Source organism: Microcaecilia unicolor, chromosome 11 (assembly GCF_901765095.1).
Source record: "Microcaecilia unicolor chromosome 11, aMicUni1.1, whole genome shotgun sequence".
Lineage (NCBI taxonomy): Eukaryota > Metazoa > Chordata > Amphibia > Gymnophiona > Siphonopidae > Microcaecilia > Microcaecilia unicolor.
This window is the reverse complement of record NC_044041.1, coordinates 162,232,357-162,256,067: the sequence shown is the minus strand read 5'-3', so window position 1 is coordinate 162,256,067 and position 23,711 is coordinate 162,232,357. Positions and strand designations below refer to the sequence as shown.

At 42.9% G+C, this 23,711-nt stretch overlaps 1 protein-coding gene across 1 annotated transcript in view; it reads right to left on the bottom strand.

Annotated features, from left to right (window-relative positions):
- NPAS1 (neuronal PAS domain protein 1) overlaps nt 1–23,711 on the bottom strand; it is a 173,768-nt gene that overhangs the window by 87,040 nt on the left and 63,017 nt on the right. The window contains exon 5 of the mRNA XM_030219981.1: nt 8,616–8,705. Coding sequence (XP_030075841.1) covers nt 8,616–8,705 — 90 coding nt within the window. The remainder of the gene's footprint in view (nt 1–8,615; nt 8,706–23,711) is intronic.

Genomic DNA, 23,711 nt, shown 5'->3' with positions numbered 1-23,711 from the left:
GTGGCCTCGGGGGGCCATGGCCCACTAATTTGTAGACAGAACTACCAGTCAGCCGCAGCAGCACTAGCCAATGAGAAAGAACTGGAGGTGTTGTGAACATCCATATTGTCTAGCCCCTCAGGCTCCCCCTAAAATCAGTCCTCACTATGCCACTGGATGAGGGAACTAGAGGAATGGAGAAAGGGGATGTCACATGAATTATGGGGCAGGGGAGGACAGGACTGCACTGAGCTGGGGAGTGGGGGAATGTAGAAGCTAGGGCTGCATGAGGGTAGCGTTGAGGGGAAGGTACACTTTCACTGGGAGAAATGGTATATGCATTGTAAAGCATGTTTAACAAGTGGGGAAATGGTTCTTATAAAGTTGTGTACTTTTATGCAGTCCATGCATCAATGTTCCCAGGGACATAGTTTAGGTGGAGTTGCAATGTCCACATGTACATTCAGAGTACACACAGAGTAGATGTACATTTTTGTGAGAACATTTGCACCTGTGGGGATTATAGTAGGAGCCTGTTTTATAAAGGCACATAGGCCCCTATATTCCTTTAAAATGGATGCCTTTTGGAGAATTTATATAGGTGCCCTGTTCTAAAAGTACCCCGGCGAGTGCATATCACCCCTGCTGAGTACGCCATTCAGAACATTTTTCAAACAGACCTTCTGAATTATTTGTAGAATAAGACAATTCTATTAAGGATTTTTAATGCCCCTACATGCAAGCAAGTTCTCAATGCAACAATAAATCAGACATTCCACAGGCTGTGTTGTGGCTCAACCTCCGCCCCCATACATAGTGAACACACCTGTCATTCAAATAAGTACATACGTATTGCCATACTGGGACAGACACGAATATCCAATCAAGCTCAGCATCCTGTTTCAACAGTGGCCAATCCAGGTCACCAAGTACCTGGCAAGATCCCAAAACAGTTACAATCTATTTATGCTCTATCCTAGAAACAAGCAGTGGATTTTCCCTAAGTCCATTTTTAATAATGGTCTATGGACTTTTCCTTTAGGAAGCCATCTAAACCCTTTTTTAACCCCATTAAGCTAATGCTTTTACCACATACTCTGGCAATGAATTCCAGAGTTTAATACACATTGAGTGAAGAACTATTTCTCTGATTTGTTTTAAGTTTACTACTTTGTAGCTTCATTGCGTGCTCCTAGTATTTTTGGAAAGAGTAAACAAGCGATTCAGTTACTCTCATTTTTTAGACTTCTATATATCTCCCCTCAGCCATCTTTTCTCCAAGATGAAGAGCCATAGCGCTTTAGCCTTTTCCTCATAGGGAAATCGTCCCATCCCCTTTATCTATCATTTTTCATTGCCCTTCTCTGTACCTTTTCTAATTCCACTATATCTATTGCTTGTTGCCAATAGAACATCAAAGGCCCATTAACAATGATTGAAAACTTAGAGTTCTTGTGACAGCCTCGATCTATCCTGTAGTCCTTGTTCACCTGATTGTCCTATCACCCCAGAGCTGCAGAGGGAGGTGGTGGGCAAGACGAAAATTATTCCACTCTCCAAAAGTTGCTACCATGTTTCACTAAATTCTCTTTGGCCCAGGACCGGGGTTAGGGGGTGGCAAACGGGCTATTGCCCTGGGCCCCTATACCATAATGGGCCCCAAACCTGCCTCAAGCTAAAGGAGGCATAGGAGAAGGCCGCTTTTGCGCCCCCTTCCTGTTTTTGCCCTGGGGCCCTGAATGTCTAACGCCAGCCCTGCTTTGGCCAATGCAGTAGCAAATCATCCATGCCAGTGAAACCAGCATTCAGCTACGTAGCTACTCAAATAGCGGGGCCTATTCACCTTCCTCTCCAGCCCATCAGTGATTCTAGGCAAGGTGCCATGTTCCTTTTATGGGAGTATGACAGACAGTCACTAGATTTTATCATACATCACAGAGAGAGAACAATTTAGTTTTTAAGCCCAAAATCAAATTCTTTAAACCATTAAATTACTAAAAACGTATTTGTTTAGTAAAGCATATCCCAGAGCCCTCAATACTATCTAAACCCATATTACCGTTTTGTTTGATTTCCCGCTTTTTGCCTTATGTCTGCTTTTCCTTTTGTTGCTCCTGTTTTCCCATCCGTTTTTCACTTAATTAGCAGCTTACGTTACTGTATTTGTCCATTTTTATATAACTATTATAACCTGCTGTACTATGTAATTTTCTTGTAACTTTGTTAGCCACATTGAGCCCGCACAAGCTGGGAAAATGTGGGATATAAGTGAACCAAATAAATAAATAATAAATACATTTCTCTTGTCTTCCACCTCTTTATCTCCAGCAAAACACCTTACGAAATAACATCCCAACTTCTATTTCCCAGCACTCAGCTGTTTATTTTTATAGCAGAGCGGATAGGGGAAACACACTCAGGGGAGGTGGAAAATTTGCCTTCTCCTAAAAGGTTTCATTGTTCCTGGACAAAGAAAGCAGAAGAAAGCAAGCTACCCCCTATCCTCCCCCTGCCATCGACCTTTATCCTTTATGAAAACAGTAGCGGAACCAAATAAAACTATATTGGATCTCACGACACTCCATAGCTCACTTTCTCTTTTTGAATGAGTTGTGATGCTGATGGGATATGTTTCATTGTCTATTAAAGTGGGCAGCAGTGAAAAAGAGGAGAAAAAAAAGTCCAAAAACAGTCCCACAGGTATAAATTAGAATTTGACATTATTTCGCCATAAACGTTTCTGCTCACTGGCAAGATACTTTTGGAAGTGAACTTTCCATCAAGCACTTGGGCTCCAGTTAATTTATACTCTGTGTCTGCATCCCCCTGACTCATCTGCTCACATACTTGGCAGCTAAATGCCCTAATATTCATACAATAATCCTGGCTTATGACCTAGCAGAGTTTAGAAGCACAAGGTTATGCACACGGGAAAGTTGGGGATCAATTCTGACAGATATTAAAAGGGTAATTTTATAATAGGGCGCGTAGGCTGTGACAGCACACAGAAGTATATAAGAACCATAAGAGTTGCCATACTGGGACACACCGAAGGTCCATTAAGTCCAGTATCCTGTTTCCAACAGTGGCCAATCCATGTTACAAGTACCTGGCAAGATCACAAAACAGTACAATACATTTTATGCTGCTTATCCTAGAAACAAGCAGTGGATTTTCCCAAGTCCATCTTATAATGGCTTATGGACTTTTCTTTTAGAAAATTAGCCCAAACCTTTTTTAAACCCTGCTAAACTAACTGCTTTTACCACATTTTCTGGCAATGAGTTCTAGAGTTTAATTACACGTTGAGGTAAAGAATATTTTCTCCAGTTTGTTTAAATTTACTATTTAGTAGCTATATTGTGTGCCCCCCTAGTCTTTGTATTTTTGGAAAAAGTAAACAAATGATTCAGGTCTACCTGTTCCACTCCACTCAGTAATTCATAGACCTCTATCTGACCTCCCCTCAGCAGTCTCCTCTCCAAGCTAAAGAGCCCTAACTGCTTTAGCCTTTCCCCATAGGGAAGTCATCACATTCCCTTTATCATTTTCTTTGCCCTTCTCTGTACCTTTTCTAATTCTGCTATATCTTTTTTGAGATGCGGTGACCAGAATTGCACACAGTATTCAAGATGCTGTCGCACAATGGAGCAATACAAAGACATTATAATATTCTCATTTTTGTTTTGCATTTCTTTCCTAATATTAGTAATAATATGCTGTGCCTGTTTTATAAAGACACCTAGGGGGTAACTCTATAAAGGAGGTGCTAACATTTCCATGCTAATAACACATGTAAACGTTTACAAATGCCAGCAAATATGTATGTGCGCATGTAGATATATATGTACATGCCAAAAATCTGCCTAAGCAGTATTCTGCAAATACATGCATATTTTATATATTTATTTATTTATGCACATAAATGTGGACTTACTGCCGATATTGAATTTGCACTTAGCGTGCATCATACCGGCAACAAACGTTTCATTGGTGCAAATGGACGTGCCTAAATTTACATGTCACCCCTGTGCTTAAGCACTATTCCATAAATCACACCTAACTTTAGGCACGGCTTACAGAATAGCGCTTAAGTGGGTTTTTTCAGCACTGATATTTTTAGGCGCAATTTATAGAATTCACCCCAATCCTAAGAGCAGTTATATGTATAACAGCTAATTAGTCTCAATTAGATCCAATTAACACCAATTATAGCCACTTATTGGTAAATGCCAATTAGCAGCTAATTGTTAAATTAAATTACATGCACAACTGACACTATTCTATAACTCTTTTGTGCAACTTCACACACTAAAGGGGAATTATACATAAAGTACCGGAAGTTAGATGCTGGAAAGATCCATGCTGAGTAACTGACCTTTATAGAATATTTTGGGCACTAGATTTACACCTGATTGAAACAGGTATAAGTTTAGTTTCCAACTTAGGTGCAGATCGGCACTATTCTAGAACGTGGCAGACTTATACGGTCTGTGCCAGAGCCAGTGGTGGGAGGCGGGACTGGTGGTTGGGAGGCAGGGATAGTGCTGGGCAGACTTATACAGTCTGTGCCAGAGCTGGTGGAGGGAGGCGGGGCTGGTGATTGGGAGCCGGGGATAGTGCTGGGCAGACTTATACGGTCTGTGCCCTGAAGAGGACAGGTACAAATCAAGGTAGGGTATACACAAAAAGTAGCACATATGAGTTTATCTTGTTGGGCAGACTGGATGGACCGTGCAGGTCTTTTTCTGCCGTCATCTACTATGTTACTATGTTGGCACCTAACTTTTGGGAACATCCATGACCTACCTATGCCCCTCCCATGGCCACGTCCCGTTTTGGTTTGTGCTTGGGAAAAGTTGGAAGCCAAGTTATAGAATAGCATGCCAGGGAGATTCATGCACAACTTCAATCAAATATCAATTAGCACCAATTAAGTGGCTAATTGGTGCCCCTTTCTTCATTAAGACATGCATGGATCTCGGATCTGCATGCAAATTCTGGCTCCGAAATTTGAGTGACCTAGGTAGAACCCAGGGGTTAATGTAAACTTGAACACACAAGTTCATAGAATTTAGGGGTTTGTGTGTAAATTTATAAGATCGTTCATTTTTATTTTGATATACCACCAGTGGTGCAGCCAGGAAATTTTAATAGGTGGTGCATCTCCCACACACGCACACCCTCGGTACCATAAAATCACCTCTGCTTCAGTCTTCTCCCGGGCAGAAACACTCATAGGCTGCCTGCGGTCTACACTGGGAATTTCTCTCTGAACCGTCCCACCCTTCACAAAACAGGAAGTTGTGTCATAAGGCATAGGACGGTTCAGAGATAAAGTCCCAGTGCAGGCCGCAGGCAGCCTATGAGTATCGCTGCCGCTGCCCGAGTGAAGGCTGGAGTGGAGATCATTTTAAGGCATGAGCGGAGGGTCGGGTCTGACAGGGGTGCGTATGCAACACACATACCTTGAATAAATATGCCACTATATACCACCTATCAGAGCTTCGGCTAAGCACATACATAAGAGCTGATTCCACCACCGCTCTGCTCATTCTCCACGCCTGGGAGTGTCTACATGTGTACCACATAAAAATAGATACTTATCATAGCACTTACTTTTATGATGTATATACAGGAACATTTTATGTGCACCTACCTGGATACATAAAATGCTGTAATTACTACTACTACTACTTATCACTTCTATAGCGCTACAAGGCATATGCAGCGCTGTATACCATACATGAAAAGACAGTCCCTGCTCAAAGAGCTCACAATCTAAATAGGACAGGCAAACAGACAGAACAACTAAGAGGTAAGGGAATTAACATAACCCCAATTGTCTAAAACCCACATACAGACATCACACCAGGCATTGTCTTGTGATGGCAAAACAATACTCCTTTGATTTTTAAACATGAGAAAAATGTAAGCTATTTCGGAGGGTCGCATAGAGAGCCCCCTCCCACCCCCATCCCACCGACAGGGTGATCTGATGGCACCTAATTTTGAGCTCTACAGTCAGGCAGGCCAATAAAACCTGGGGACTGGCTGGAATCTATTCATTTGGGAATTTTAACGTTTAAGGATGCACCTCCTGGTCAAAAGACTCCACATTTCCTTCTGCCCAACCCCCCTTCAAAATCGATTCACTTCTTAATGCAGTCATGAATTACACAACACATGGAAAAGGCTTCACTTGCAGGAGAGATAATTACTGCTATTAATTATTCAGGCAGTAATGGCCAAAATGTAAAACTGAGAAGAAGTGACTGCTTTTTGTTACCTCTGTGAATAGTTAAAACCCTTGCTAAGTTCTTTCTGTTCAGATCATCACTTCACCTGTTGCTTACCCTGGCATTCCCCTTTCTTTTTTATCCTATTAGGTTGCATTTCTTATAGTTATGCCTTCCTTTTATTTCAAACTAGTAAAAAAGGCCCGTTTCTGACACAAATGAAACGGGCGCTAGCAAGGTTTTCCTCGGAGTGTGTATGTTTGGGAGAGTGTATGTGAGAGTGACTGTTTGAGAGTCAGAGTGAAAGTGTGAGTGTGTGAGAGAGAGAGTCTGGGTGTGAGTGTGTTTGTGAGAATGAGAGTGTGTGCAAGTGTGTATGTGAGACACAGTGTGAGAGAGAGTGTGTGTGTGTGGGCGAGAGAGAGAGTGTGTGTGAGACACAGATTCTCTGTTTGAGTGAGTGTATGAGACCAAGCGAGTGTGTGAGTGACTGTGTGGCACATAGAGAGTGAATGTGATACAGTGTGAGACAGAGTGTGTGAGAGTGAGAGTTAGAACGACATTGCATATCAGAGAGAGAGTGTGAGCCGTGCCCTCCCAATCCATGGCCATCTGTCCCCTGCTCACTCCATTCATCCTTTTCCAGCAATTCCCCTCTCTCTCTGAGCCCTGCCCTCCCAATCAATGGCCATCCATGCTCCTCTGTCCCCTGCCCCCTCCATTCATCCCTTTCCAGCAATTCCCCTCTGTCCCTGAGCCCTGCCCTCCCAATCCATGGCCATCCATGTTTCTCTGTCACCTGCCCCCTCCATTCATCCCTATCCAGCATTTTCCCTCTCTGCCTGAGGCCTGCCCTGCAATCCATATCCATCCATGCCCATCTGTCCCCTCCATTCATCCCTATCCAGCATTTCCCCTCTCCCTGAGTCCTGCCCTTCCAATCCATGCCCATCCATGCTCCTCTGTCACCTGGCCCCTCCATTCATCCCTATGCAGCATTTCCCCTCTCTGCCTGAGGCCTGTCCTGCAATCCATATCCATCCATGGCCATCTGTCCCCTCCATTCATCCCTATTCAGCATTTCCCCTCTCCCCGAGTCCTGCCCTTCCAATCCATGGCCATCCATGTTTCTCTGTTACCTGCCCCCTCCATTCATCCCTATCCAGCATTTCCCCTCTCTGCCTGAGGCCTGCCCTGCAATCCATATCCATCCATGCCCATCTGTCCCCTCTATTCATCCCTATCCAGCAATTCCCCTCTCTCCCTGAGCCCTGACCTGCAATCCATATCCATCCATGCCCATCTGTCCCCTCCATTCATCCCTATCCAGCATTTCCCCTCTCCCTGAGTCCTGCCCTTCCAATCCATGCCCATCCATGCTCCTCTGTCCCCTGCCGCCTCCATTCATCCTTTTCCAGCAAGTCCCCTCTCTCCCTTCCATGACCCCCCCTCGCATCCATGCTCCTCTCTCTCCCATGTCCCAGCCTGGCCCGCCCTCTTCTTCCCCCCCCCCTCGCATCCATGCATCGTTTTGTTTTGTTTTTCTTCTTTTTCAATTTACCTCCATGGCGTTTCCGGCAACGAAGCGTCAGGGAAGGAGGCGGCGCTCCCGACGTCTAGCTTTCCCTTCGCTGTGTTCCGCCTTAAAAAGAAGGCGGAACACAGCGAAGGGAAGGCTAGATGTCGGGAGCGCCGCCTCCTTCCCTGACGTTTCGCTTCCTGATTTGTTTGTTTTGTCGCGAGGGCGGGGCAGAGACGGCTGGCTGGCTTGAAGGCTTCACACCACGAATCCACGAACCCTACAGCCTCAGTGACGTCAGATGGCTTCAGGGCTTCACAGAACGTTGTCCTCAGAACGTTGAGGGTGCGTTTTATTATATTAGATGAATGGTGAGTGAGCACCTTAACTATGACGGAGCCAACTTTTCAAAATTATTGAGGGTGCTAGGCCCAATGAAAATAACCCCTCCCTGGACACATACAAGGAATTTTCTCAATATTGTGGGTGCTCAAGCACCCACAGCACCCACAGAGCCGGCTCCTAACAACCAAAATGTCATTCAATGAGTCCATTTTTAGCAGTCTATGTTATATTCATAATGTATCGGGTAAGTATGAATATAGCTCTGAATACCCGGGGCTTGGTGTTGTTGACGAAGATTGCTTTTCAGCTATCCATTCTGTACTATGAGGTAAATTCTATATATAGCACCAAAATAATTGGCGCAAAAAAAGCGCTTTTCTATAAACTACGCTTAAAGTTAGGCACGGTCTATAGAATAGCACTTAAGCCTAGGAATTGCGGCTAACGTTAGGCACAGCCCTGTATATTAGATATCACATACCCAGTAGAACTTATGTATCAATGTGTGTTCATTAGTAAGGAAGGCATCTCACCTGTGACAGGCCGAGGTAGATGGATACTGTCTCAGAAATGTAGAGAAACTTGCCCTCCTGGCTCAGTGCAAACACAAAACCATCCAAAGACTGTGGGAAGCAGAAGACAGAAAAGAAGGGTAGGCTTTACTATCCCAAGCATGCCTTAAAAGGACATAGAACCTCATTTCAGAATAACTTGGTTTATCTCTAGCAAGCACATGAGTTATGTGGGATGGAAAAATTACAAATATCAGACCCTGTGGTTAGCACCTTGGCTCTAGGATAGCTACAACTTAATTCTGGAGACAGCAGAAAAGGAGGGGAGTGGCACCAAATGAAGGATTTAAATACTGATGATGCCATGCTGCAAGATAATCTACCACTAGTACTAGGTATTACTACATTTTAAACATTCTATTCACTGATCTATTCAAGTTACTCTACACTTTCAAAATGAAAAAACAACTATAGAAGTATTTAAAATATTAATCAAAAGAATAAGAAACCAAAATGTCTTGATTATATGTTTTCACACCTTTTATCATAGGAAACTCACATTATGGTTTAAGGTTTATTAAAATTTTATATACCGCCTTTCTTTGGGTAAAAACCAAAATAGTTTACAAAATAATTTTTTTTTTAAAACATGAAGGATATTGGAAATAGAACTGCAAATGCACATAGTACAGATGAAGTAGAAACTGTATTTACAAAAATTGTCATAACAAGGCTCATAATAAGTTAAGGAGCTACTCCTGGGTGCTGGGTAGAATTCATGTATCCCCCCCCTCCCCCCCCCACACACACACAAAAGGCACGGAATTTACCTTTTGCATGCAGAAAAGTGAAGAGCCAGCAGGGGGGCCTGCTAGCAGAGAAAAAGATGGAAGCAGATAGCCTCTAGCAGGCAGAGCAGGGCCTAGTTTAGTTTTCAATCCCACCCACACTCCCCAACTCCCACCCACCCCTAACACAACTCTTCATTTATAATAAGTTATTCTAATTAAGAACTCTTTGCCAGAGGATGTGGTAACAACGGTTAGCGTATCTGGGTTTAAAAAAGGTTTGGACAAATATGGGGAAGCAACTGTTTGCCCCAGTATTGGTAGCCTGGAATATTGCCACGATTTGGGTTTCTGCCAGGTACTTCTGACCTGGCTTGGCCACTGTTTGGAAAACAGAATACTGGGCAAGATGGACCATTGATTTGACCCAGTATGGCTACTCTTATGTTATCAGATAAGTGTGGCAATTGAAAGGGTTGGCTCTGGGGCTATCCAGGACAGCAGGAGATGTGTGATCTGCATTCCTATGGCACTGGAAAGAGCTAACTGTGGGCCTGCAGGAGAAGGAAGAGTCAAATAGTGCAGTGGGCTCCAACTTCAAAAGTAGAGTGTCAGCCTCTTAAGGCACAGCAGGAGCTGGGGAAGGGGTAAAGCTTTGGGGAAGAGGGAGGAGAGAAGGAACTGGAGGGGGTAAAGCCAAGGGAGTGAACTAGTGTGTCAGACTAGTAAAGTACAAGAAGAGGTGGAGAGACGATCAATCCTTGGGAGGAGGGAGGGGAAAGAGAGAACTGGAAGGTGTCAAGCTAAGGAAGAGAACTAGGGTGTCAGCCTAGTAAAGTACAGGAAGAGGTGGGGAGGGGGGTCAAGTCTTGGGGGGAAGGGGACAGAGAGAGAGCTGGAGGGGGTGAAGTCAAGGGAGAGATCTAGGGTGTCAGCCTAGTAAGATACAGCAAGAGCTGAGGAGGGGGGTCAAGCCTTGGGGGGGGGGGGAGGGATGGGAGTGGCAGAAAGTGCTGGGGGGGGGGGGTCAAACCAAGGAGGAGAACTAGGTTTTGGGAGAAAGAGAGATACAACTGGGGCTAATCAAGACTGGGAAGGGCAAAAGATATGAGGATCAAACCCAGGAAAGATTGCTTTGGTGGAAGAGAGAGAATGTGAATGCAGTGGGATGTGAACCTAGGGTAGGGAGAGAGTGGGCATGAATGATGGGGTCAATACTGGGATAGGGTGGTAGTGGACCTGAAGCTTAGGGAGGCAGAATGTTGGAGAGGGAATGAAATTGGGGAAGGAGCAGGGAAGAGAGAAATGCAGGTGGAGATGAGTATGTAAGAGGTATGCCTTGGGGTAAGGGGCTGAGAATTGGGGGGGGGGCAGGAAAAAGAACATATTTTATGTTTAATTGTTATGTGGATGATATTCTGATAGTGGCAAAAGTGAGCCCTCTTCACCCAGATTTGACACCTTTTCAAGAATGTTTATCAGCAGTAGTCAAATGGCTGAAAGAACAGCGCCTGGTTTTAATGTCAATAACACATGTACCTGCTCCTGCTGGATTATGGGACATGGGAAGGAACCAATTTCTTGCAATGTTGTTTCATCTCTAGTAACTCAATGTTAAACCATAGATGTGACTGTCTTTTATTTCTTATTTTCAGTTTGAGTGGTGCTATTTTGTTCAGTATGTTGTTGCTTACTTCATCCCAATTCTCCATGAAATGTACGTTATTAGGTGGTATTTTTGCTTGATCCATTTGCACTGTTATCCAGAAGCTTTGATTATCCACCTTTCCTCTGGTTGTAATGGTGTGCGGTGTTCTTGATTCCCTATTCTTGCCATTTTCTTTCTATTGGAGTGTGAATTAGGGAATGACATGGGGACAAAGTTTGCCCCATTCCCACCCCGTCCCCACAGGCCCTATCTTCGTCCCCACCCCATCCCCGCAGGTTCTGTCCCCGTCCCTGCCCCATCCCCATGGGCTCTGTCCTCATCTGCAGAAGCCTCGAACAATTATGATTTTATATTTACTACTACTACTACTTAACATTTCTAAAGCGCTACTAGGGTTACGCAGCGCTGTACAGTTTAACAAAGAAGGACAGTCCCTGCTCAAAGGAGCTTACAATCTAATGGACAAAATGTGCAGTCAATCAAATTGGGGCAGTCTAGATTTCCTGAATAGAGGTATAATGGTTAGGTGCCGAAGGCGACATTGAAGAGGTGGGCTTTGAGCAAGGATTTGAAGATGGGCAGGGAGGGGGCTTGGCGTATGGGCTCAGGAAGTTTATTCCAAGCATAGGGAGAGGCGAGGCAGAAAGGGCGGAGCCTGGAATTGGCGGTGGTGGAGAAGGGTATTTAAATATTTTTATTAAAGTATAAAAAGGAACAATATGCTGTGCAACTACTGTGTATAAATTACAAATAGAAAACAATAGTAACAGCGATCAGCTATAATAACCCTCCTCACCACCACCCTCTACCCTTCCAACCCCAACAATAGCTGATTTCTACTACCCCAAGGAATCCTAATCCACTCTGTTAAAATGTCCAGGATACAAAATACAACTTGTTCTGTATGCCCTAAAGGGGAGAAATATGCCCTATGAAGCATTGCTATGATTTTTTAATCTGTGGATGAATAAGAAGTCATCAACAATCTCAGGATTCAGTCTAGCTCTCCTGTCCTCCACAGTCCTTCCTGCAATAGAAGATGTCTTCTTAGAAGATGTGCCACCCCTTCCCCATAGGATCTGTCCCCATCCTATCCCCACAAGCTCTGTCACCATCCCCATCCCCGTGGTTACTGCTGGTCCCCGTCCCCGTGTCATTCTCTAGTGTGAATGTGAGTTTGCTGTGATCTGACCATATCACCTCTTCCCATTTACGATTTTCTAGTAAATGGTTATTATTGGCTGAGAACCTGTAGTATGTCTAATAGGTAACCTTTTGCTTGAGATGAAGTGGCTTGTAGTAATGTGAGGTCCCATTGGTTCAGGAAGTTTATTAAGGACCTAGTGTTGGTGTCATGGTGTTTTTCAAGGTGCAGATTAATGTCTCCTAGTAGAAGGACATCAGTGGAGTTAACACAGGTATTTGATATAAAATCCATGAAGTTGTCTTGAGTGTTAGACTAGCTTCTTGGAGGACGATAGAAAAGTACGCAGCATAGTTGACCAGCTAGTGTTGTATCAGTGATTTTACATGCCAGAAATTCAATTGTAGAGGATATGTTTTCTGCTATGGGCTGTACTGTGAAGAAGGATTTATATATTAAGGCAACACCCCCCTTTCTTTTTAGTTCTGTTGATTTGTATTATTTTGTAACCTGGTGGGCATAAGTCAAGCAGTACTGGGTCATCTTTAAGGTGCATCCACTTTTCTGTAAAGAACAGTAATCCTAGTTGTTCATTTGCAATCCAGTATCTGATTATAGCTGACTTATTACTACTACTACTATTTAACATTTCTAGAGCGCTACAAAGTGTACGCAGCGCTGTACAAACACAGAAGAAAGACAGTCCCTGCTCAAAGAGCTTACAATCTAATAGACAAAAAGTAAAGCATTTAAATTTAAAATATTTAAGCAGTCAAGCACAAGAGAACAGTCACAGAAGGACAGAAGATGTTGAAGGGTGGTCAGTGTGATTAGGTGTAACTCTGGTTGGAGTAGTGGGAGAAGGTGATAGAAGAATAGAAATGGGTGAGGTAAAGTAATGAGTGGGTTGATAGGGAGGTTATATAAGACATGTCACTCTAGGGGTGGGTGGGTAGAGGGGTAGGGTGGGTGGAAGCAGGAGAAGGTATTCTCTGCAGCCTATCTGTGAGATGGAAAATGCTCTCTGAAGCTGCTGCTATAAGTTGTTAGTTTTCTCTCCCTGAAAGAGATCCAAGCCACACCCACGAAGTTCAAACTGTCAGTGGGGAGGGTGAGGGGAGGAAATGGCAGTGCTTGATGAAAAAGAGAGCTCAGTTTGATAGGAGATATACAGCTGACCTTGCATTTATATAGCCTATTTAAACAGGAACATAAGTATCATGTTTAATATTAGTATGTTTAACAGTTTGTAATTGTCTGTGCATTTTTTCTTTATTGATTTTTTTTCCCCTTGGTTAACATATTGTTTTCTGGTTTGTAGTGTGTTTTGTAGTTTGGTCCTTCCAGTTGACAGTGTGTGTCATCTGTCAGAAATAAGTACAGGGATTTTGTTCCAGTCATAAAGTGAGGCAACTTGTAGCCTAGTTATCCATATATCATGAACATATAGTAGAAAAGCCATGCCCTTATTTAGTCATTTTGGAGTGTGTTAGGGCGTATGTGGAGGGGCATTTTCAAAAGAAACGTCCAAGTTGTGATTTGTTTGTCTTTGCAAAATGTCCAAATCCAGGGGCGGGAAAACCGGATTTTCGAAAAAAAGATGGACGTCCATCTTTCGTTTCGAAAATACAATCAGAGACGTCCAAATCCTTACATTTGGACATTCCTAGCTTTGGACGTCCTTGGATCTGGACGTTTCTTTCAGCGATTTTTGAAACCAAAGATGTCCATGTCAAAAACGTCCAAATGCAAGCCATTTGGATGTGGGAGGAACCAGAATTTGTAGTGCACTGGTCCCCCTGACATGTCAGGACACCAACCGGGCACCCTAGGGGGCACTGCAGTGGACTTCATAAAATGCTCCCAGGAACATAGCTCCCTTACCTTGTGTACTGAGCCCCCCAACCCCCCCCCCCCCAAACCCACTACCCCCAACTGTACACCCCTACCATAGCCCTTATGGGTGAAGGGGGCACCTATATATGTGTTCAGTGGGTTTGTGGTGGGTTTTGGAGAGCTCACTGTTTCCTCCGCAAATGTAACAGGTAGGGGGGTATGGGCCTGGATCCACCTGTCTGAAGTGCACTGCTGTACCCACTAAAACTGCTCCTGGGACCTTCATGTGCTGTCACAGAACTGAGTATGACATCTGAGGCTGGCACAGAGGCTGGCACAAAATATCTTTAAAGATTTTTTTGAGGGTGGGAGGGGGTTAGTAACCACTGGGGGAGTAACGGGAGGCCATCCCCGATTCTCTCCAGTGGTCATGTGGTCATTTCGGGCACCTTTTTGTGCCTTATTCGTTAAAAAAAACACGTCCGGGTTCATGTGTTCATCAGGCATGTCCTTGCTTTTTTCGATTATGGGTCAAAGACGTCCAAGTGTTAGGCACGCCCAAGTCTCGCTTTTGCTATGCCTCTGACATGCCCCCTTGAAATTTGGACGTCCTTGCGACGGACTGCAGTTGGAGACGTCCAAAATCAGGTTTCGATTATACCGATTTGGACGTCTCTGGAAGAAGGATGTCCATCTTCCGATTTATGTGGAAAGATGGACGTCCTTCTCTTTCGAAAATGAGCCTGATAGTGAATTGAGCAATAGTCCTTCACATGGCTTGGGATCAGCTATCTATTATCCTTAACATTGACATATTTTAGAAAACAGACCTGTGGTGACCTCACAGTCATGTTTGTGACGATTAAAAAAAAACTTAATAGAGCTGCACGAGACTATGTTGCCTTGAGGTGCAGTGCATGTTCTTAAAAGGACAATTCCCAAAAGACAAAGGTGACATTGTACTCACACCAATCCCCAAAAACACAACCAGCAAAATCAGCAATATCCAAAACTACAAACCAGTGGCCTCAATACTACTGGTGACCAAAGCGATAGAAGGCCTGGTAGCACAGCAACTAATGGAATACTTGACAATTTTCAATCCTTCACAAATCCCAATCAGGTTTCAGACCAGAACACAGTATAGAGACGGTCATAACCACCCTAATAACAAAGTTCAGAAGCCTAATCTGCCAAGGACAAAGCTTAGTACTACTACAATTCGATATGTCAAGTGCATTTGACCTAGTAGTTCACACAACACTAACGACCCTGCTCGACAACATGGGAATCAATGGAGCAGTGGCAGCATGGTTCAATTGTTTCCTAAAGACCAGATCCTACATTGTAAAGATGAACAGCCAAATGTAATCCTCTTGGACCTCTGAGTGTGGAGTATCACAGGGATCACCAATATCAGCCAATGTTGTATATGGGTCGCGTTATTCAATGGGTATAGTGGAGAAAAAGCCCTCAGAAACCTCCAGTGATTCTGGTGGTTTGATGCGAGGTTATACACAATTTTGTGAAGTAACTCACGCAGTGATTCTATCATAGGGCAAAAAACTCCACTCCCTGACTGTTACTTAAGTCTTAATCTGCACACAGTATGAACAGTGTTTAAGCGATGTTTTTAATAGTCGCGATTTAAACAGTGTTGAGGCAATATTTTGTGCTCTAATGTATCTTTCAACTGCACAGGGAATAAGTAGCACTTAGCTTTGTGATTTAAATCGGCACTCTTCTGTGAACGGTCACAGAAGAGTGCCGATTTAAATCACAAAGCTAAGTGCTACTTTATTCCCTGTGCAGTTGAAAGATACATTAGAGCACAAAAATATTGCCTCAACACTGTTTAAATCGCGACTATTAAAACATCGCTTAAACACTGTTCATACTGTGTGCAGATTAAGACTTAAGTAACAGTCAGGGAGTGGAGTTTTTTGCCCTATGATAGAATCACTGCGTGAGTTACTTCACAAAATTGTGTATAACCTCGCATCAAACCACCAGAATCACTGGAGGTTTCTGAGGGCTTTTTCTCCACTATACCCATTGAATAACGCGACCCATATACAACATTGGCTGAAGTTGCTTTATTTGGTATTAGGTTACAATTTTACCTCAGCCACACTGCATTTGTCTCATTTAATCACCAATATCACCAATACTGTTCAATGTAATGATGGCACCACTCGGACAAAAACTGGAACAAATGGGCTTCAACCCATTTATATATGCAGACAATGTCACTATATACATACCGTTCAACAAAAGTATCACAGAAATACAGGACAAAGTTCAAATAGGCCTAGACGTCATGGAAAATTGGGCATCAACCTTCAAACTCAAACTAAACAGAGAAAACAACATTCCTGGTTGTATTCAGCCCACATAACCCCACACCCTACCAAAATTTCACAATAAATCAGCAAACATATCAAATCAAATCATAACTAAAGATATTGGGTATTATTCTCAATAAACACCTAACACTGGACAAACAAATATCAGCTGTAGCTGCAAAATGCTTCAGAACACTATGGAAGCTGAGAAGAATAAGAGACTACTTCCCTAGACAAGCATTCCGGATAATGGTACAATCAACGGTACTATCACAACTAGACTACTGTAACGGAGCATACGTGATAGGGTCTAAGGAAAACACTTTAAAATTGTAAACTGTTCAGAATACTGCAGCAAGACTGATATTCAAGAAGTCGAAATATGAAAAGGCAACTCCACTACTCAAAATACTACACTGGCTGCCTATCAAGGCAAGACTATTTTTCAAAGTGAGCACCCTAATTTTCAAGATACCATTTGGTACAGTGCCTGAGTATATGATAGACTTGATCAAACTGTCCCCAAGGAATGCAAACCCAGAAACCAGAGGATACCTACTCCTTTCCCTATACAACTGCAGAAATGTAACCTACAAAACCATCTACACAGCAGGCTTCAGCTACCTAGGCTCCAAATGGTGGAACTCTATACCAGAGACAACGAGAAGCATCACAAAACTACCTTAAATTTAGAAAAGAACTGAAGATCTACCTCTTCAAAACATTCTATAGCTAACCACATAAGCTATCAAATTCCAACCACTTTAAATCCTACCTTGCCTAAAATGACATGGTCATACACATAAGCTATCAATGTTCTCCAAATCTTGACTACTAAAATCTATTGTAACTACGCTAAACTGCAAACTGCAAAATGTAAGCCACTTTGAACCAAAACTTGTTTTTGGATAACAGTGGGATACAAGAAAGAAAGAAAGAAAGAAGAGACAGAGCATAGCTGTGACATAGAAAATCTACCTGTTCTGCCTGTTCTGGGCTGGGCAGTTTGTCCTTTTGCTTCTGGCTGTTTTCAGCATTTGTGCGGTTGGGGGAATCACTGTGGTAGTGTCTCTTGGAGCTATGCAGTGGCTCCCTTCTGTTCCTGATGGTGGAAGGTGGCATGTCTGCTAGCGAGTATGAGGTTCATCCTCTATGTGTTCGTTGGAGGCTCCAGATTCGTTGTCACGTGGTGTTGGTCAAGGAGGCTCTCCGTGATCTTGATGAAAGCTCTCCATGCACCTGTTGGCTGTGTTAGTCAAGTTCCTTCTCATGGCTCCAGTCTTGGGGGGAGAGGGGTCACACTGTGATTTTATCCTCACCAGAATTATGTTTGTGTTGACAGTCTCTGGAGAGCACATTGAAGATACTTGTGCTCAGCAGCCATCATTACACCAATATTCTGGGGGATACCTATTCCCCCAGTTGATACTTTCAAATATTTAGGAAGAGAGGTGTGGTAGCCGTGTTAGTCCACTCTTTATTTTATTTTGTTTGATTTCTATTGAAAATATTTAGGAATATCAGTTGATTCATGATTAACCTTTGACAATGAAGTCACTGAAGTAATGAAAAAAGGCTTTTGTACTTTGAGATTATTGAGGTCAGTAAGACATCTTTTTGATTTAAAAAATCACTTCATATATTGCTTCATGCACTATTAATTTCCAGGTTAGATTACTGTAATGCAATTTACGCAGGGACTTTGAATGCTAATATTAAGTGCCTTCAAACATTACAAAATACACCACTTACATTACTGGGTAATTGTAGGAAGTATGATCAAATTGCACCCCTTTTTTGAAAATTTATTGGAATCAGTTTCATTTAGCATGAAATTTAAGGTGTTGACATTAACTCATAAAGCATATTATTCTTTACAACCAGGTTATTTACATTCATTAACCATCCCTTATACTCCATCTAGGGTCTCTAAGTTCCTACAAGATCACAAATTAATAGCCCCTCTCTAAAGAGGGTTAGGTTAAATTTAACTAGAACTAGAGCACTTTTCTACATAGCATTTTTCCTTTGGAATCATCTTCCAAACCATATTCATTTGGAAGAAAATTTTAAGAAATTCAAAATGTTATTAAAGCGTCTTTTGTTTAAAGAGGCTTTTAATTTGGACACCTGTACTGATGGCTTGGTGCACTAATGCCTCTGGAAAATGGTAATTTCCTTGCAAACTGTGGGGCCATTTTACTAAAGGATTGCCGCATGGCATCCCAGACCTACTACTGGCCCAATGCGGCCTACAGTGGTAGTTCCACCCCCAGCGTGCAGCATTACTAGCACTGCTTGAATTTTTGAAAAAATAATACAGCAAGGCGTTACCCAGTGGTAACCAATGCCCAGTTACTACTGGTTTAGCACGGGAGCCCTTACTGCCACCTCAATGGGCAGTGATAAGTGCTGCCCCCAAAATGGCCACATGGCAAGTGCAAACTTACCACACGACCATTTCCTTTTTCCACCTTTGTACCCTCTGTGGTAAAAGGGGACTCTGCACACATCAAGAGCTTGTGCAAACAGGAAGTTGTGTCGGAGGGAACGCTCAGGGCTGGTGCGAACCGCTGGTATGAGTCACAGCTTACTGCCAGTCCAGCACTGAAGGATTTAAAAGGTACCGGGGGGGGGGGGGGGGGGGGGGGGGGGGGTTGGAGGAGGAAGTTAAGAGATGCCAGATCACTGGGAGTCTTTAGCTGGCAGGGTTTGTGGATCTCTGAGCTCAAAGTGGGCAGGCTTGGGCTTAGTAGGGCCCACTGGTGGCTATGTTAATGATTAGGTTAATCCTGAAAATCTGACTAGCTAGGTATGCCTCCAGGAGTGGGTTGAAGCACTGCTGTACATTATAATGGACAGGTTGATCCAATCCTTGTTTTACTTCATTCCATACGTGGAATTCAGTTCTGATTTCTCTAACAAAAGCAGAAATTAATTCTTCAAGCATGCACTGAAAGGGGGTTAGGGATGGAAGTGGTAAAAACAGGCCTGGATTCACCTATCCTGAAAAAAAAGATGATGGTAACTGATCACTCTAGACCCTTGGTCTTCACTCCCAGTCTTCAAGGTCCACCAATGGGTTGGGTTTTCAGGATATCTCTAAAGAATATGCATGAGAGACCTGTTGGTGGCTTTCAGAGGTTGGGTGTGAAGACCAAGGCTCTAGTTTTATTCACGCTCCCTCCTCCCTGTGAAACCCAGAACACACGGATGCAGTAGTTGCCACCACACAGAAAGATGTTCTCTGGATGGTCAAGAATTAGCATCTCAGGGGTTGGTGTATGTTCAGCTCATTGTTAAGCTTCTGCTCTTTTGAGGGTCTGCAATCAAACAAGGGCTTTTTGCCTTTTCTCTTTGACTTCCATCTTGAACCTAGAAATGTGACTCTGATGGTTTTGGTAGTCAAACTGTAATTTCCAGTCATCAAGGTGCAGACCTTAGCTCAGTGATTCTCAGTCCAGTCCTTGGGGACCACACAGACAGTCTGGTTTTCAAGATATCCACAATGAATATGCATGATATATATTTGAATGGCCATGCTGAACACCCTGAAAATCCAAATGGGTGTGGCGTTATCAGGGCAGTTTTAGGAGGACCTGTCTTTTATACTTACCATGGTTCCAAGTCACCCTACATAACTGGTTGTGAATGATTCAAAGCCTCTCATCCTTCTGGGGTGCAGATACAACTTTGGTCACCTTGTTGGGCAGACTAGATGGACCAGACAGGTCTTTATCTGTTATCATCATTTACTAAGTTACTATATTCTGTGAATTTGTCAAGATTCCACACATGCCACCCTACATATGTTTTGTAACTGCTCCATGTGAGTTGCTGGACAGAGAAATGGAAGGCAAAGTTTGATGGAAGGATGAAAGTCATGCCTTGGCAGGAGGCTCAGGCAGGGTTTGATGGACAACAGGAGGCAGGGATCAATTGGTGGATGGATAGAAGGTAGGCCTTGATAAGTGGATGGAAACAGGCTTGATGGATATATCTCAACAAGCATCAATCTTTCAGAAGAAGCCAGGAGACAGACAGAATATTATAGTATTCACTCCTCTCTTCCCCCACACATCTGCATACTAAAGAGCTATTAAGGCTGGTCAAATCACAGTTGTCTAAATCAATAGCACACAGTAAGCACAGTTGACGGTCTTCCTCTCAGAAACACTCGGGTTAGCTGCTCCTGAAGCTAAATCCTTTCCCCTTTGACAGTCTTTGTTATCAGAAACATTAGACTTAAAAGTTTTCCATATCTGATGAGGTAAAGGGATAATTGTCCACAAATTACTTTGTTAAGTTCTTCATTTGAATGAAAAACTAGAAAGAAAAAAAAAAAGCTGCACTGATTCTCCAAAAGCTCCTGTCCTCTGGTTGAAATTTAGAATGCCAGCCATGTAGTTTCCCAAGAGTGATCCCCAAGGATGCATTGATTCAGTAGGAGTGCTCTGCTCTTTACTGCTAGCATAGAGCTGTTGTCCCAGGGTTGTGTTGGAAGGACACTGCTCAGTGCCTTTCAGGGAAATCAAGGATCTGTCTTTCCAGCGGGAATCACTTCTGAACAGTGGAATGGCAATCACCGAGTCCTGGAGTGTTGTCAAAATAGATAAGATGATGACCAGATAGCTCCATGTCACAAAAGATCCAGATTCAGCTTGTTCTGACTTTAATTGCACCACATCTATGGACTTTTAGTTCCAATGTCTCTAAAAAAATTACAAGTCCATTGAAACACTGGTAAAACTAGGACCAGCACAGCCTGATTCAATCTAGCCTATACAGTCTGACATAGAGAAGAGCTTTCAATTTACCTGCATATTCTTCTGTGGTCCCTGACAAATAAAAGCATTATTCCAGCCACCTGTATCACTTCCATAGTGTCTGACCAACGGAAGAGAGTTTTACCAGTTGCCTGTATTTCCTTCCACACCTGTATCACTTCCATAGTGTCTGACCAACGGAAGAGAGTTTTACCAGTTGCCTGTATTTCCTTCCACAACTTCTTACCAATGGCACAGTTCCGCTTGCGCTTCCTTCCACAGCTTCTTACAATTAGAAAGTTCTCCTGGTCACCTATGTTCCCTAACCCTTACACAGCCTCTGACCAACAGCAAAGTTCTTCTGACTGCTTGCGTGCCCTTCCATAGCCTCTTTGAAACAGAAGAGTTCTCCAGGCTGCCTATGTTCTCTACCCCTTCTCCTGACCAATAACAGAACTGCTGCCTGAACTACCACCTGCAGGCTGTAACCAGCTATTAATCTCTTTATCTCTCTCTCTCTCTCTCTCTCTCTCTCTGACTCTCCATTAATAAACCTGAAGGCCAATCAGTTAAGAGGTATTAAGTTATGAACTCCTTGATTTGCTCATGGCCATCTTTATATAACATGCTGAAGAGCTGGAACTGGAAAAAATGTATACATGTTTGCTCCAAAAAACAAACAAACAAATGTTCAAACCAAGTTATATGTTCACTGGTGGCAAGTAAAATGATTATCCTCTATTTTAAGATAACGGGCCAAAAATCAGGCTGAATGGTCTGATACTATCTGTATAATATGGGGCTGAGCGTGAAATGGCTTAAGGATTGGGCTTTAAAATTATCCTTTTAGAAGCAATATATGTGTATTAACTTATGTGCCGACACCAGCTCTTAAATTAATGCACTTATAGTGCCAGTTCAACAATGTATAATCCCAATACTTTGCAATGCAAATCTGATCTAATACTGTATATATTTCAGAAGTAACTTTGACTATTTTCTGAAATGTCGAGTTTTAGATACTGAATTTGTTCAGCAATACTTGGTAATAAGAGGTCAGCATTCAAAGTGATTTAACCAGCCAGAAATGGCTTCTAGCCAGATAAATTACCTGTTCGGGGCTAACTGCTAATTTTCAGTGGCACTTAACCAGTTAGCGCCAAACTGAAATTTTGGGGCATTCCGTGGGTGGAGTCAGCACTTGACAGGTTAAATGGTGATATTCAACATTTAACCAGCCAGGTTAGTTGCATAAATAGGTCTGCATAAAAGTCAGTCCTATCTTTACGCGGTAACCCATAGCCAGTTAAGTGCTGAATTTTGTACTCCCTGGAAACACAGAAATTCAATGCCAGTGCCAAGATACGGCCTAGCATTGAATTTACGGGTTTAATGCCAGCAGTAGTCAGCAAAATGCTGATTACCACCGGCTGAATATCAGGCCCTCAGCTAGTCCAGTGTATATTAGACCCTGCCATGCCTTATTGCCAATATGCACTGAGTGTCAAAACATCCTTAGTATCAGCTGCAGATTTTGTTCCTTTCCTGAATTCAACCTACAATGAACATAAAGTACAAATGCCAGCGAGCTACTTGCTTCTGCTCTTAAGTCTTCATGATATTTGACCACTGACCAGATTATTTATTTATTTATTTATTAGGATTTATTTACCGCCTTTTTCAAGGAATTCACTCAAGGCAATGTACAATAAGAATAGAATCAAACATTAGCAATAGACAATTATAGTAAAAACATTCAAATAACAATACAAGTATGGCATAATATACTACTAACAATGCCAACATTTTTCTTTTGAGAGGCAGATGAAAATCTTGCCTCTTATCAACGGCATTTTAAAAATTACTTTTGCTGTTCTCTTCATTGCTTTTCTCATCCTCAGTGCATGGGGAAGAAAACTACAGTCTTTTCGATGCTTCTCCCCTTCTCTCTTGCCCAACCCAGATGACTGCTGTAGTAAACAGGGTTTAATAAATTGCTGTTTGTATGTATTAGCATATGCCACTTTTCACAATTAGTCAGCAGCCCCAGGAGACAGCTGTAATGGGAGCTCCTAAGCAGTAATTAGTCAATTCTGTCTGCTTTGGGAGCTCTTGCCTCAAAGTTATCTGGGCCTTGATTGAGAGCAAATAGTCATAGGTACTCTCATGGGATGCAGAAAGAAGGCCAACTGGTGCATACCCACGCAACTGAAACCTACTCAGTTGATTTACAGGGGCTACTCTGACCATAGGGGTAAGGTATGGGGATGATGACCTTAGAGAAGCTTAGGAACAGGGCTCTCCATTCTATTCATTCACCATGCACCATGTCTTCCTCTCCAACAACTCAAGGTAGCTATTTGATGAGTTAGAAACTGTTGAGTGATAGATGAGAGAGGGTATTGGTAACTGAAATTCACTTGGGGAGAGAAAAGTAACGTAGTAGATGATGGCAGATAAAGACCCACAAGATCCATCCAGTTTGCCCAACAAGGCAGCCAGAGCCGCATCTGTCACTCTATGTAGGTTAAATTCCTTTATGATCAAATATTGTCATATAAACAGGGCA